Source organism: Mytilus californianus, unplaced genomic scaffold (genome assembly GCF_021869535.1).
Source record: "Mytilus californianus isolate M0D057914Y unplaced genomic scaffold, xbMytCali1.0.p SCAF_2, whole genome shotgun sequence".
Lineage (NCBI taxonomy): Eukaryota > Metazoa > Mollusca > Bivalvia > Mytilida > Mytilidae > Mytilus > Mytilus californianus.
The window spans coordinates 58629982-58646076 of NW_026262668.1; the positions used below are offsets into that span (position 1 = coordinate 58629982).

At 31.3% G+C, this 16095-nt stretch overlaps 1 protein-coding gene across 5 annotated transcripts in view; it reads right to left on the reverse strand.

Moving 5' to 3' along the window:
* The window catches only part of LOC127730109 (cytoplasmic dynein 1 intermediate chain 2-like), a 30430-nt gene extending 14370 nt beyond the window's left edge, over positions 1–16060 (reverse strand). For 2 of the 5 annotated variants that reach the window (XM_052238233.1, XM_052238230.1), the window contains exons 1-5: positions 15889–16060; positions 10412–10499; positions 9756–9840; positions 8526–8647; positions 5744–5767 (exon numbers count right to left, since the gene is read on the reverse strand). In XM_052238233.1, coding sequence (XP_052094193.1) covers positions 5744–5767; positions 8526–8647; positions 9756–9840; positions 10412–10499; positions 15889–15987 — 418 coding nt within the window. In that variant the 5' untranslated portion in view covers positions 15988–16060. Of the gene's footprint in view, positions 1–2656; positions 2753–3407; positions 3441–5743; positions 5768–8525; positions 8648–9755; positions 9841–10411; positions 10500–15888 lie in introns of all 5 variants that reach the window. The other 3 variants (XM_052238229.1, XM_052238231.1, XM_052238234.1) reach the window with 3 other exon arrangements.
* Positions 16061–16095: the final 35 nt, after the last annotated feature.

The following is a 16095-nucleotide window of genomic DNA, read 5'->3' on the forward strand; positions in this document are numbered from 1 at the left end:
ACTGTCTAAGAATAAAATGCCATTCATAACCGAGATAATAACCATCCTTTTTGTGATCCTAAAATTTAGAAACCATGTAGAATCACAATTAATCAGTACTTTTTGGAATGTCATTTTTTAAAATTTTTATTCTTTATAATGAGATGCAGAATATCACAGTTAAAAAATCAGTTGCATTAAAAATAAACTGTTGACACAGAGATATGTCTCGCCTGTCAGCATAAAATTCAGAAAAAGACAATCTGATGGACAGTAACATTGCTAATTAATTCAAAGTCGCTGGACCAACTAGTGGGTAGGGCCTCGAAATGGATGACAAACTGAGATGTACAGACAGCAATGTAACTTTATAGAAAATATTGTCTATTATAAGTAGTTCATTTCAAACTAACTTAATCAGAAAGCTTTACATTGAAAATTGTTAATTGATTGAAAGTCACTGGACCATGAACTAGGGGGCAGGGCCTTGAAATAGTCATCAAACTGATAAGTACTGATAGAAATGCGACTTCGTACAAAATAGCATTGATCTATCACAAGTAGATCCTATCAAACTAACTTAAGCAGAAAACTTAACATTGAAAATTGCTTATTAATTCAGTCACTGGACCATGACTATGGGGGCAGGGCCTCAAAATATTCATCAAACTGATATATACTGATAGTAATGCAACTTTGTATTCAATATCAATGATCTTCCACAAGTAGTTCCTATCAAACTAACTTAAGCAGAAAACTTAACATTGAAAATTGCTAGTCAATTCACAGTTGCTGGACCATGACCTAGGGGGCAGGGCCTAAAAATAGTCGTCAAACTGATATGTATTGATAGCAATGCAACTTTGTATTAAATATCAATGATCTATCACAAGTAGTTCCTATCAAACTAACTTAAGCAGAAAACTTAACAATTGTTGACGCCACCATCGCCGCAGAAAAGCAATCCCTATGTCTTGCTTTCCGCGACTTTCGTTGAAAGCGAGACAAATACAAAAAAATTCAAAAAGAAACAGCTGAAACATGAAGTAACTTCAAACAGATATAATCTTGGTTTACCAAAGATAAACATCTAAGACCAATATAAAACATTCAATTATGGACAAGTCTGTATACCAAAATACAAGTATTAAATCTATTCATGTGAATTTAGCAGAGACAGGCGATAGGTCATAAATCAACATCAAATTCTGTAAAGGGACACAAAACAGTTGGAGATAAAAACAAAATATTGGACAAAACACCTGACTTGGTACATGTGCAGTTTCCTCTCTCAACCCTTGCACCTTCATTGAAGAAATAATGATGCAGGTAAAAAAAACAAATATTCCTGATTTAGTATGGTAAGATGAATCAATATCTTATTCTTCACTAAGACCTCAGTTTATATAAAAATTCGTAAGGGTTCCGCGGAACCCAGTGTCTCGCCTACTTTTGGTGTTAATCGCAGGCTCAACAAAATTGAGGAAAAAAATTAATAAAAATATTCCTCTCTATACTATCTTTTGATTGTAAGTAGCTTCTGTCCAAGTTTGGTAAAAATCCAGGATAATTTATGAATCTAATAAATGTTTTAAAAACTTAAACTGCAGAATGTATGTAATGTTGACTGGAAGAAAAACTAAGTCCATTTATAAGTAAAATATGGAAAAAATGGAACAAAATTTTATCAGAATTTCCTTCTAGATACTATCTTATGATCATAAACAAGCTTCTTTCCAAGTTTGGTAGAAATCCAGGATAGTTTAAGAAAGTTATTAAAATTTCAAAAACTTTAACCACAGAGTGAATGTAATGTTTCCTGGCAGAAAAACTAAGTCCACTTATAAGTAAAATACGGAAAAAATGGAATTTTTTTTTTACAAAATTTACTTTTGAATATAATCTTATGATCATAAACAAGCTTCTGTCCAAGTTTGGTAGAAATCCAGGATAGTTTAAGAAAGTTATTAAAATTTCAAAAACTTTAACCACAGAGTGAATATTTGTGGCCGCCGCCGCCGCCGACGACGACGACGACGACGCCGACGGAATGTAGGATCGCTATGTCTCGCTTTTTCGACAAAAGTCGAAGGCTCGACAAAAATCAAAAACAAAAAAATCCAATTATTAAATAATACTTGATTACAGATGACAAACCACGGTAACATGTAAGAACTAGATAGTACTGTATTATAATAAACATACAGTTACTGAAAGCTATCTCACATCACTCTATCTCATGACAATGAATTCATAATAAAAATAAGGATATGTGGTATGATTGCCAAAGAAACAACTCCCGATTCATGCCTCCACAGTCTTATATTGGTTTCTGTACTTCTAGATAAGTTCTCCCTAAGTGACATCATAAAATAAAAAAAAATATTTGCATCTTACTTTTTCACTTTTTTTTTTAAATAAAAAAAAACAATATACAAAGTATTACTAACATTCACTAACTTGCATTCATGACTACAGCTAAAGCATACAACAATGAGTAAAGAGTACCGCAATAGTAGAATATACAGATCATTTCAATCAAAATATGCATTGTCCTGATAAAAAAATCTTATTCAATTGAATAAAAAGATCTCTTCAAGTAAAAAATCTGACTTTTTAAGAAGAGATATCTAACACCTACAAAACATTTACATGACAACCACAAACAACAATGTACCTTCATCATCAAATTCATCCTCCCATTCAAAATCATGATGTATAAAGCGCGGAGATCCATGAGATCCATGAAGCGGGGAACTGTATTGTGATCCCCCTGAACATAAGCCGCAATGAAAAGAAAATGGGAAGAAATCTTTGCATCGAATGTATATAATGTGTTCGATTTTAAAACTTTTTCTCTATTACAGTATCAAAACGGATATAAAATGATGTGTATGACTGAAAAATCCTTTACACATTCAATTTTACACAAAAAAAAAGGATTTTTGATGGCAACGTTTATAAGTAATTTAATATCTTTTATGCAGACCTTCCAAGCAAATATAGATAAGTTCATATCTTCAAGTTTACTTGAAAAAATAAATTAAGCTTCTTTAAATTAAACATGAATTATATTTTTGTATTTCATGTTCCTTTCTCCTACCTTAGACTTAAAAATATTTGTTATTGATAAGGCAATAGATTATTCCTTAATTGAACTTATATATGCTCTTTTGGTTTTTCAGTGCCAACCACACTGCTGAGTATAGTATTAATCATAAAAATCTAAAAACCAAAAAAATTAGATGCTTATGTTGTAATTTAACAACAAATTTAAAAATTGATGAATACATTTTTCAGTTTGCTCTAATATAGTTCACTACTGAATAAGAGTAAAAACTTGATGCAAAGGCACCTTCCACGATTCACATTACACTGAAGAACTAAAAATTGAACTGAAAAAAATGACAGCAGAGCATTGGACCTACCCCGCCTGGAACTGTCTCCGTCAGAGAAGTTTTCTACAAAATATTGACAAAAATATACTTCCCCAATAACTAAATCTAAAATTTTTTCAAAAAACATATGACATTTTATTTTTATTCTTTTTTTCCCATTATCTTTTAATACAAGATTCACACTCCAGGAACGTTTTCACTGCTGTAAATATTTATTTAAATTGTTATACCATTTCATTATCAGAGAATTGTCTGTTTGTCAAACAATCAAAAAATTAAAACATGGAAACAGGCTGAACTAAAAAGCTACATTGTCAATAAAAACAAGAACAGTTTATGGATCCATTGATGGTTGTTCAACTTTCAGTTGCAATAAAAACTGTTAAGAAACACAAATCGAAATGAAAAACATAATAAAAAATTTCAGAGGTTAAATCTCATGATACTGGAACAGATTTTATGTAAATATTATTTTTTTCTTACTTTAAATAAATTCAAAAAGAACTGTAAATTGGGTTAGAAGTTATTCAACTTGTACATAATTATTTTGCTACATTGTTTTTTCTTTCTCTTTCTAATGCAAGAGCAATTAATACTCTCTCTATGAGTCTCTATCCTCTTAACCCAAAATTTAAAATTTGTAAATTTATTTCTATTCTTTAAATGAGAAAAAAAATCATTATGCTGAAAAACAGAAAATAACAACACTGAAAAGCAACAACAAAACATGAGGTAGGATGGAAGGTGCATTTACATTTGTTTGACAACCATTTTTTCACATCTTTTTTTTCTGTCAAAACAATTGGAACAATTGTATTTGTAACCCAACTATAAATATTATTAAAGCAATTTAAAAAATGACAGTTTTACTTATAATGTGTATTTGTTATACATGTACATCACATGATGTTTGAAAAAAATTCATCACCAAATACATGTATATATACAAATAAACACATACTTCTAGTATGCCTTTCTGTATCAATAATAATAGTGTATGTCGTAAACTTTTAGCTATACTATAAGCAAGGTCTTATAAATGTAGAATGGATTTAAATTTTTTAAATATTTAATTTTGTATTTTTTAATTTAAGCAGTTAAGCATGCGATCTTTTACTTTAATGCAATGGACCACAATTTTCACAGACAGGTTATAAACATGCATATTATGTACCAATAAGTTAAGATGATTAAGATATTAAGTCATAATATCTCTGTAAATGGATTTAAATATTTGTTTAATAAATGTAATCAATGTTCTGTTTTAGATCCACTGCATCAGTTAAAAGAGAAAAAATGTAGATACACATCAAACAATGAAAAAGAATGTGTATAACACATCTTTAATTTTAGCTTCAAAGCAAGAATCATGTCAAAATCAATCGGAAATGAAATCTGCATATCTTTCCAATTATTAAGGATCACATTAGTTTAATGAAATATGTGAAATGTGTTAAAAAAAGACATTTACTGTTGAGTTTTGTATATCATTGCATTTTCTTGGTATTTCAGATGGTTTCGTTTACACATATTCCAGATATTAAGCTGAAACCCCACACCTCTCTGTGTCACAATATTTAAGGGCATAACTTTGGACCACTAACAAGAAATATGTTAAATTTAAGCTACGACTGTCTTAAGCTATTTATAGATTTGTGTTAAAATGCCAAATTATTTTTGTTTATTTCCACTTTGGGGACATAATTTGAGAACCAAAAACCTGTAATGTGCCAATTTCAAATTTGATGTATACAGTTGTTTCTAGCATCAAACTAACCATGTTTTTGTTAAGGTATACTCAGTGACTTAGGAGAAATCTTAAATTTGTCTATTTATCCTGTTATGAAGGAACTTAACTCTACAGTGACAAATGTGAAATGTGTCTAATCTAAACCTAACCTTTGATAAAGTTGTGTAAGTGGTTCTTTGAACTGTCTATAAATACTGAATGATATAATTGAGGATACACCAGTAATTGAGGAAAACAAAAAACTTAAAGCTTTTTTTATACATAACTTAGAAGCATAACACTGTTAAAAACTCAGAATAATCCAGTTAACTTTCACCAATACATCATATACATGTTATATATCTTTTATAAATATACAAATAATATATTTTTTTATGGACTACAAAAGTTTGCCAATTACTGGTATATGGTACATCTGAATAAATTTGTAAAATACATAAAGTTAGTTGTACAATAAAATCTGAAGCAAAATCAAGATTATCTTTGACATATGATGCAATATTTACGTATCAACTGTAGAAAGCTTATAGATATTTTTACATTTGTAAAATACATACGTTTGATAACTGAAATAGACAACACAAGATATTTAAATAGTTGCGGACAATCAACTCACCGTAATAATCCCACGGGTTTCTTCCTAATGTTTGCATGAATGAAAATATCATATTTACTACTAGGTGCAATTTCATACAAATAAGTTGAGGAGATTGCAAAAATAAAAACATGGTAATAAAGATCGTAAACTATACAAACAAACCCATAGGTCATGCATTTTCTAAACCAGATATAGTGTTCAACAAAATAATACAGAAAATTATATAAAAAAAATGCCTTAAAAGAATATCTAAAAAAAACAGATCAATTTTCATTGCTTCAGAGCTTCAAAAAATATTCTTAACTAAGTATTTTTAAAGTTATTTACTTTATCTGATCACCATGAACTTAAAACTACTTGACAACAATTATTGCTGAAAATCAAATTTTTTTTTTATTTATATGTATTTCAAAGTGAGATGCAGAATTTAAGACACAACTTTTAAGCGTTACAGTATAATTCAGAATCCAGTAGGATCCCGAATCCCCCTAGTGCATATTTGAATTCCAATATTCACTAAGGTCTGTTAAAAAATTTATCATGTAGTGAGATGGTAGACACTCAAATTAATTAAATACGTCTGGTTCCCTTTTTCTTAGAATTTTGTAAGAAATAAAAGTTAAATGAAATTTTTTTTGTTATGGGTGGTCAGGGTCTTACAAAAGTGCCTCAAGTTCCCCCATGAATTTAATATTACATTGCCATGCACAGTTGCAGCTGGATGGAATTAAATGATAATATAATGTAAACCAACTTATTTTGCTGGATACTTTATTTTGGGTTTAGACCATTTTAGCCCACTTCACAGTGTTTTAATTTTCACGAATTTCCAATTTACTTGAAGTTGTTAAATAAGGAAAGATCCAAGTTTTACATATTCAAATTATTTTTCTACTCTCAAAAGGAGCGAAAAACAAATCTCTTGCAAAAATTAGCTGGTTTACAGTATAAACAATTTCATTAATTTCCATAGAATTAAAATGTTTTTATTGCTTCATTTTGCTGTTGAAGACATTATTGCAAATTTTACATGCTTTTGTCAAATTTTGGAACATAGGTTACATATTACTAACCAAAAAAAAATATCCATTTTTCCAACAGGAATTATCAAAATTAGTCCAACAATTCTGAAACATGCCTTTTTAAAGGGTTGTCACCATCCAAAATTTCATTTTGCTTCAATTGTGTTATCATTTTATGTATTTGAAAAAGGCTTGTTGAAGACAAATTTTGATTGCAAGTTTATTTCATTATGAAGTAAATCAAAATATTGTAATTATATATTGTGTCTTCTAGTATAATCACGGATCCTCCTAGTACAAACCTGGATATCCTAATTTCTTCTAGAAGACATTGGAATTCTGATTTGTACTGGATTTTGATTAGTATAAAAAAAAAATCCATTTTCTAGTAGTAAAGCCAAAGTTGTTGCGCCAAAAATTTTTTTTAATAATATAAAGTATTGATATTTGACTTGTATTATCATTTATTTTGTTTCCTTCTAATTAATTGCTGTCAGTAAAAATGATTAAAAAAGAAAACGCAGTACAATCCAGAATCATACTTTACGATACTGTTGTCAGGTCATTAAAGATTGCATATTTTGGCTTTAATATTGATTCACTTATAGGGTCTTTGCATCGGAATTAAACATATTTATTATAAAACCAGTTGTTGGCATGACACAGGTTATGTTCTTCTCATATATTTTATGATGGTATAATACTAAACCCCTAACAGGAGGGATTGTGCCTGATATTCATATGATGAAGACATAATCTTTCAATCAGTTTAATTGAGGTCTGGAGCTGGCATGTCAGTAACTGCTAGTAGTCTGTTGTTATTTATGTATTATTGTCATTGTGTTTATTTTCTTTTGTTTCCTATTCTGACATCGGACTCGGACTTCTCTTAAACTGAGTTTTACTGTGCGTACTGTTGTGCGTTTGTTTTTTCTACATTGGCTAGAGGTATAGGGGGAGGGTTGAGATCTCAAAAAACATGTTTAACCCTGCCGCATTTTTGCGCCTGTCCCAAGTTAGGAGCCTCTGGCCTTTGTTAGTTTTGTATCATTTTTAATTTTAGTTTCTTGTGTATAATTTGGAGTTTAGTATGACGTCCATTATCACTGAACTAGTATACATATTTGTTTAGAGACCAGCTGAAGGACGCCTCCGGGTGCGGGAGTTTCTCGCTGCATTGAAGACCCGTTGGTGGCCTTCGGCTGTTATCTGCTCTATGGTCGGGTTGTTGTCTCTTTGACACATTCCCCATTTCCATTCTCAATTTTACAATGTAGCTATAATCTTTAGTAATATCCTGGATCCTAGAATAAATTTAGTATAATCCAGGATCATCCTAGTATAAATCTAGATATCCCAATTTTTACAAGTAGATATTTAAAATTCTGATTTGTACTGGATTTTAATAAGTATGAGTCAAAATTTCAAGTTCTACTGGTAAATATTGACTTCCAATTTGGAGGATTCTGGTCCTTCTGAATTCCAATTTTAACAGCAACATATAAATAGCATGGCCTATAATTTCCTGGAAAAAAGTATCCTTATAAATGCAAAACAGCAATGACAAAGAAAAAGATAACTCCATAATCCAATGCATTTAGTTTTTGTTCTTATATCAAATACCCATGCCCATATAAGTGCTTTTAAAACACTTGAATTACCATTTGTTTTATTGGTCAGCATGCACCTCTTCCACAAATGGTATTTTATATGTCAGCCTAAAACATGCATGATAGAATAACACAATCAATATATTCCTGTCTTAATAATATACTTGCCTTCCTTATCTAATGGTTCTACTACAGCAGTCTGTGTTTCTTTACTATAGGATACATTTTCTTTAGGTGGTATGCTAGTTTCAGATACTTTGACCACAGACAGTTTAATTTTTGGTTTTCTGCTGCAATTTTTAAGAATTAGTTAGTTAATTCAAGCTTTGGTGTGATCTAGAGTATGTTCAAAATGCACTTTAAAAATGACACTTATTCTTTTAAAGGTGTTCACAATTATCTAAATAAGCATTTTGCTTTAACAGATTCTTTTTTTTTTCTTCAACATTTATTTATCAGATAAATAATCATAATCACTGCATTTTCCAATATTCATCATACCCTTGACTATACTATACTATATCAAGTTAAATAATTCCTGCAAAAAAATGTATTCATGACTTATTTTAGTTCTGGTGTATTTGCTTGATATAAATCCATAACCCTTACCATGCATGACCTATCTTTCGACAGGTTAGGTACAACATTTAGTTTTAAATCCTCTGATGGTCGTTCCAGTCTTAAAGGGCAGCTACATTTAGTTCCTTTTCAATTTAAATAATGCGCCTATACAATAAGTCACAGCTATTTTGAAGTGTATTATGAAAAAATTAATGGCTCATAGCACAAATTCTGACTTGGAAAAATTGGTCTGTCAGACTTTTTTTTGGTGTGTGTGGTGGACTGCTTTTTCCAGGTCACATTTTAAAAGACAAAGCAGGAGACAAGTCCAATTAGGTTGCAAACATGTAAAAATATGTCTACATTTAGTTTTATAATGAATTATATAAGGACCATGAAATGGCTACTTCTAGTTTTGAGGACCAAGTTTGGTGGCCATTTCTGACCAACAGACTACTGAATCAAGGGACATTTTCATTTAATGATAACAATAAGGTTGTCAATTTTCTCATGACCACTTTCTAGGATGTACAAAAAAAACGGTACCTTCCACCATCCATTTTCCTTGAGGACAACAAATCAGCTGATGTTTTTTTCCATGTGTTACCATTCATTGGGGTCATTCTATCCAAAGATACCTTTATTATAGCTTTGATATCTTCTAAGTAAGACAAAGCATTACATTACAAATAAATCTCTATATTTAAAGTAAAATGGTTTACAAATTTGACTTTGTAGGCTAATGACTTAAAAATGCAGACCTCCATGTAGGCAATACATAGGGAACTTGAGTTAATCCTTGTTTAATCAATAAGTGACCCATATTTGATTACAAACCTAGTTGTGACAATAACTTGTTTGGCCTCTGTGTCTGAAGCAGATTTATTGGAATGTGTTGGACTTGGACTGGAACTCTTTGGTCCTACAAAAGTATAATACAACAAATGTTCTACTTTAATGATATCTATTCTATCATTTTCAAGAAGTTCAGTTTGAAATACATGTGAAGTACATTGAAGTTGAGATTAATTTGAAATATATGTTGATACTAATATTTTCTGATGTCACTCATATTTTCTGATGTGTTTGGTTTTATTTTTAATTCCACAACTTTCAATAATCTGGATAATGATTATATAAAGAGCTTGTTGTATACTGTGTAGGCCCTTGGACCTGCTCCTGACTATAATGTACCTCAAATGATTTTTTATTGCTGGGTTCATTATATCATTATGAACATGTTTTAAATACACTGACTGTTTGAAAACTTAAGAAGAACACATTCTAGGTCAGCATGGTCAGGTAAAAACAAATTCAGTTTCAACTGCCAGAATATAACCAAATTTAGTCGTCACTGGTTAAATTTAATTAAAATATATATATATATATGTAAAAAGAAATTTAAAATAATGTTAACATACATGTACACTACTATTTGTTTCTCTATTTTCTCCTTTAAATGAACTGAAAGTAAAATCCTAAACAACTATTACCTGAAGGAGGAATCCCAAGATCCTTCAATAATTCATCTGTTTCTGCTCTTAGATCTTGTGATTGTGCAGGCTTTGGTGCTTCATCAGTCTGTTAAAAAAAGAGAAATCTATATGATATATTTCTTATTCAAACTAGATAAGGACAAAGATAATAAATGTGTTTTTGGTAACCAGACCGACCCTCTTTATTTACATCTGACTTAACATATACTAAAAGTAAGTCAATCAAGTGGAGTCCTGATTTAACAAAATCTGATACATTGTTATCAGATACAACTTCTAGCATAAAATGTCTGACTTTCCCTGAATAATTCTGACTAAACATTGTGTATAGCATTTGTCTACATGTATGTACATGTATTATACATGGACATGATTAACAGGATAAAAAACATCACCAATATATTTAACAACAACTGAAATATTTTCATCAAGGCAAAAAATCAAATATCATATATTCACCTACAAAAGCATTTGTATAAATGTAACAGTTATTGGTGGATATAAAAAAAAAATATCATTTAAGTTGACATCTGGGGTTGTTTTCTTCTGGTTTAAGGTGTAATCTCTTAAGATCATTGTTGAAGCCCCCCTTTTCAAGACAGTGAAACATATGTATTTTTATTTTCCACTATAATATGGAATTGTAGATGTAAATTCTCTCACATTTCCCTTAACTAAATTTATTCTGTGTAGTAAACAAGTAATACTTGTCAACTGGGCAAGTCAAATATATCTCAAGTCATATGAAATGAGTTTCTGCCAAAATGGTGATAAATAAATGTAAAGGAATTGTTCAACCAAAGCATGAATATTTACTAAACTAAGTACTCTGAGCATGTTATTTTACATTTATTATGAATCCATCATGTTTCATTGACAAATAAATATCATGTGAATTGAAAAAAAAATTCGTAAGGGTTCAGCGGAACCCAGTGTCTCGCCTACTTTTTCTGTTAATCCCAGGCTCAACACAAGAGTGCACACACTGAAATGTCTCGCCTTCTTTACTAATCATTGATATTATGTTGATAGTCCTAAATATAAAGCTTTATTACAACTGTCACATAAACTTAACATTAACCAAGTAAACTAAACATTGACCAATGAACCATGAAAATGAGGTCAAGGTCAGATGAACCATGCTAGGCAGGCATGTACAGCTAACAATTCTTCCATACAACAAATATAGTTGACCTATAGCTTATAGTTTAAGAAAAACAGACCAAAACACAAAAACTTAACAGTGAGCAATGAACCTTGAAAATGAGGTCAAGGTCAAATAAAACCTGTGTGACTGACACACAGATCATAAAATATTTCCATACACCAAATATAGTTGAACTATTGCATAAAGTATTAGAAAAAAAGACCAAAACTCAAAAACTTTACTTTTGACCACTGAACCATGAAAATGAAGTCAAGGTCAGATGACACCTGCCAGCTAGACATGTGCACCTTACAATCATTCCATACACCAAATATAGTAGACCTATTGCATACAGTATAAGAAAATCAGACCAAAACACAAAAACTTAACTATAACCACTGAACCATGAAAGTGAGGTCAAGGTCAGATGAAACCTGCCAGTTGGACATGTACACCTTACAGTCCTTCCATACACCGAATATACTAGACCTATTGCTTATAGTATCTGAGATATGGACTTGACCACCAAAACTTAACCTTGTTCACTGATCCATGAAATGAGGTTGAGGTCAAGTGAAAACTGTCTGACAGGCATGATGACCTTGCAAGGTATGCACATACCAAATATAGTTATCCTTTTACTTATAATAAGAGAGAATTTAACATTACAAAAAATCTTAACTTTTTTTTCAAGTAGTCACTGAACCATGAAAATGAGGTCAAGGACATTAGAAATGTGACTGACGGAAACTTCGTAACATGAGGCATCCATATACAAAGTATGAAGCATCCAGATCTTCCACCTTCTAAAATATAAAGCTTTTAAGAAGTTAGCTAACGCCGCTGCCGCCGCCAGATCACTATCCTTATGTCGAGCTTTCTGCGACAAAAGTCGCAGGCTCGACAAAAAATGAAGAAGTAAATCAATAAAAATATTCCTCTTGATACTATCTTTTGATTGAAAGAAGCTTCTGTCCAAGTTTGGTAAAAATCCAGGATAGTTTATGAATCTAATAAATGTTTAAAAACTTTAACTGCAGACTGAATGTAATGTTAACTGGAAGAAAACAAAATTTCCTTCTAGATACTAGCATTTGATCATAAACAAGCTTCTGTCCAAGTTTGGTACAAATCCAAAATAGTATAAGAAAGTTATTAAAATTTTAAAAACTTTAACCACAGAGTGAATACGTTGTTTCTGGGCAGAAAATCTAAGTCCATTTAAAAGTAAAATACGGAAAATGGATTTATTTTTTTACAAAATTTCCTTCTTGATACCAGCTTTTAATCATAAACAAGCTTCTGTCTAAGTTTGGTACAAATCCAAAATAGTATAAGAAAGTTATTAAAATTTTAAAAACTTTAACCACAGAGTGAATGTGTTGTTTCCTGGCAGAAAATCTAAGTCCATTTAAAAGTAAAATAAGGAAAAAATGGATTTCTTTTTTTACAAAATTTACTTCTAGATACTATCTTTTGATCATAAACAATCTTCTGTCCAAGTTTGGTACAAACCCAGGATAGTTAAAGAAAGTTATTAAAATTTTAAAAACTTTAACCACAGTGTGAATGTAATATTTCCCGGCAGAAAAACTAAGTCCATTTATAAGTAAAATACGGAAAAAAAGGAATTTTATTTTTACAAAATTTACTTCTGGATACTATCTTATGATCATAAACAAGCTTCTGTCCAAGTTTGGTAGAAATCCAGGATAGTTTAAGAAAGTTATTAAAATTTCAAAAACTTTAATCACAGAGGGAATATTTGTGGACGCCGCCGCAACGATGACGCCGACAGAATGTAGGATCGCTATGTCTCACTTTTTCGACTAAAGTCGAAGGCTCGACAAAAAGGAAATAAATGGGGAATGCGTCCATGGGACACAGATGATGCCTCCACTTGCATATAACATTATAAAGGGACAGAACTCAAGAATGGTAAAAGTGACGCTACCCAAATTTGTACTTGATCTGAGTTTTGTGGAAATAAGCTTTGTATATAAGTTTCATAACATCTGGTCGACACAAACTAAAGAGAGAATGGAAACGAAAAATTCAGCAATTTTATCATTTGATTTTGATTTTTTGATTTTTGGTGTTTTTACACCATTTTTAAGCACCGCTTTTGGGCTATTTCGTGGCGGTCAGTTTTTATTGGTGGAGGAAGCCAGAGTGCCCGGAGAAAACCACCGAACTTCGATAGGAAAACTGACAATCCTAGTCAATTAAGATTGGAGTCGAGTGCACCCGCACGAACTCACAACCTCAGTGTTGACTGGCTAGTGATTACAGTAGTAACTACTTACACCACTCGGCCACCCTCTGTCCCATGTGAAAGACCTTGTTAGTGGTTGTGAGACCAATAAAGGCCAGTATAACCCAACATATGTTTTGTGGTAATAAGCATTGTGTAAAAGATTCATAACATTTGGTTGAGGCAAACTTAAGTTAGAGAACAGAAAGGAAAAATTCATCAATTTGTAAAGGGGCATAACTCTAAAAAGGTAAAAAGGTAAAAAAAACATTTTTTCATATTAACATGTTCAAAATGCACTTTAAAATGACACTTATTTATGAATTCTTATAAAGGTGTTCACAATTACACAAATCAGCATTTTGCTTTAACAGATTTTTTTTTTCTTCAACATTTATTTTATCAGATAGAAAATTCTTATCACTACAGCTTAGAATATTCATCATACCCTTGATTATACTATATCAAGTTAAATAATAAGATTCATGACATTTGGTTGAGGCAAACTTAAGTCAGAGAACGGAAAGGAAAAATTCAGCAATTTTTCCATTTGTAAAGGGGCATAACTCTAGAAAGGTAAAAGGTAAAAAAAAACTCAAACTTGATCTGTGTTTTGTGGTAATAAGCATTGTGTATAAGTTTCATAACATTTGGTTCAGGCAAACTAAAGTTAGAGAAAGGAAACCAATTTCAGGACGTACAGACATTGGTAAAACTTAATGCTCCTCTCCACTATGGATTGAACCATTTTGTCTTCTAATTAACTTTCATGTTTTGGTGCTGAAAGTTTACTGACTCATGATCTTGATAAACACAGAAGCTTGGAGCAAGTGAATAATAAGTGAGATGTGATAGATTGATGTTTATTTGTTTTATTTCATATTTTCCATGCATTCCCATTTGATAATTAAACTACATTGTATGTCACAATAGTTATTAGTTGATTTGTATATTAAAATTTTTCTTTTAGAAGCGGTTAACAGGGTGGTTTACTTTATCTTTCATCACGTTTTTTCTATGGAACTTGTGCTGTGTGACTGTCAAATTTCTTTAGAAATCTCTTCTCTTTCAACAGATATGTTTTCTGTGGAAGGTCTAGAATAATTTTTTTCAACCAATATATCCACCAATTTGTACATTTTCAGATATAATCCTTCCAGACTCTTATGGTTTCACCTGGCATGCCTCAACATCTAAAGGGCAGGTAGGACTTTTAAATGTTGTTAAGGATACAAGTGTATAAAAAAAGTTGGTGATTACAATGCTTTATCTTCCTCCACGGACAAAATGGAGTCTCAAATCTTTCAAAGTCTTATTAGGGGTTTGCAGATGATCACCTTTCAATAGCGGTATCTCTAGTCTTACATGTATGTTGTGTAGCTGATTATTGTCTTTCGTATCTTTTTTTCATCAGATGACAACTCAGGGAAAAGAGCTACATGTATGTGGGTGAACTTATAGGCTATTTCTTGAATTATATCTTTCACTGAAAAGATCGTCAATTACACACACCCTTATAACATCATTTAGCAGATAGAAGGCGCGCATGTATCTCTGCACTATCAAAGTTTCAAGCATCTTCAGGATCATAATTCTGCAGGGTACTCTAGAAATAATTGAAGTCCATTGTTACGTTCTCTCAATTCCTGTACAACTAAAGGGAGGGTGGCAACCTAATTAGATTTGAATTTTCCGAATATTTCGTGCTGTATAGCATCAAACTTTTACCGCCATTAGCTCACACATGTAACATGTGTTGAAAGTGACGATGCCTAATTTTGTTCACATGGTGATGGAAGTCACATGATGGATATAACTAACTACCGTATCTTGGACTGGCATATTGTGGACAAACAGAACCAGATTTCTTCAATTAGATATTATGTAGGAGCAAGAGGAGTAAATAGAACAGATGCACTGTTATCAAATAAATGCAGCTACATTTAATCATCAATGTTGATGGATAACTGGATACAAAATTAAGAAGAAAAAAGTTTTTATCATCCATGACTCATTATGTACAATAGTCAATACTACAAATCATAAAAAATCAATGACAATATTTGGTCACACCTGTCTTGTACTTCGTGCACGTTCTTTTTCTTGTCTCTCTTTTCGCATCTGTTCAAGCCGCTGCTTCTTTCTTTCTAATTCTGCCTTTCTGTCAGACATATTGACAGATTAGACTCTAAACCTAGCACAATCAGTCGATCAAATTATGATAATTTTTGCAGACAAACCGGAAATGAAATCACTAAATAATAAAGAATTGTTGAAACC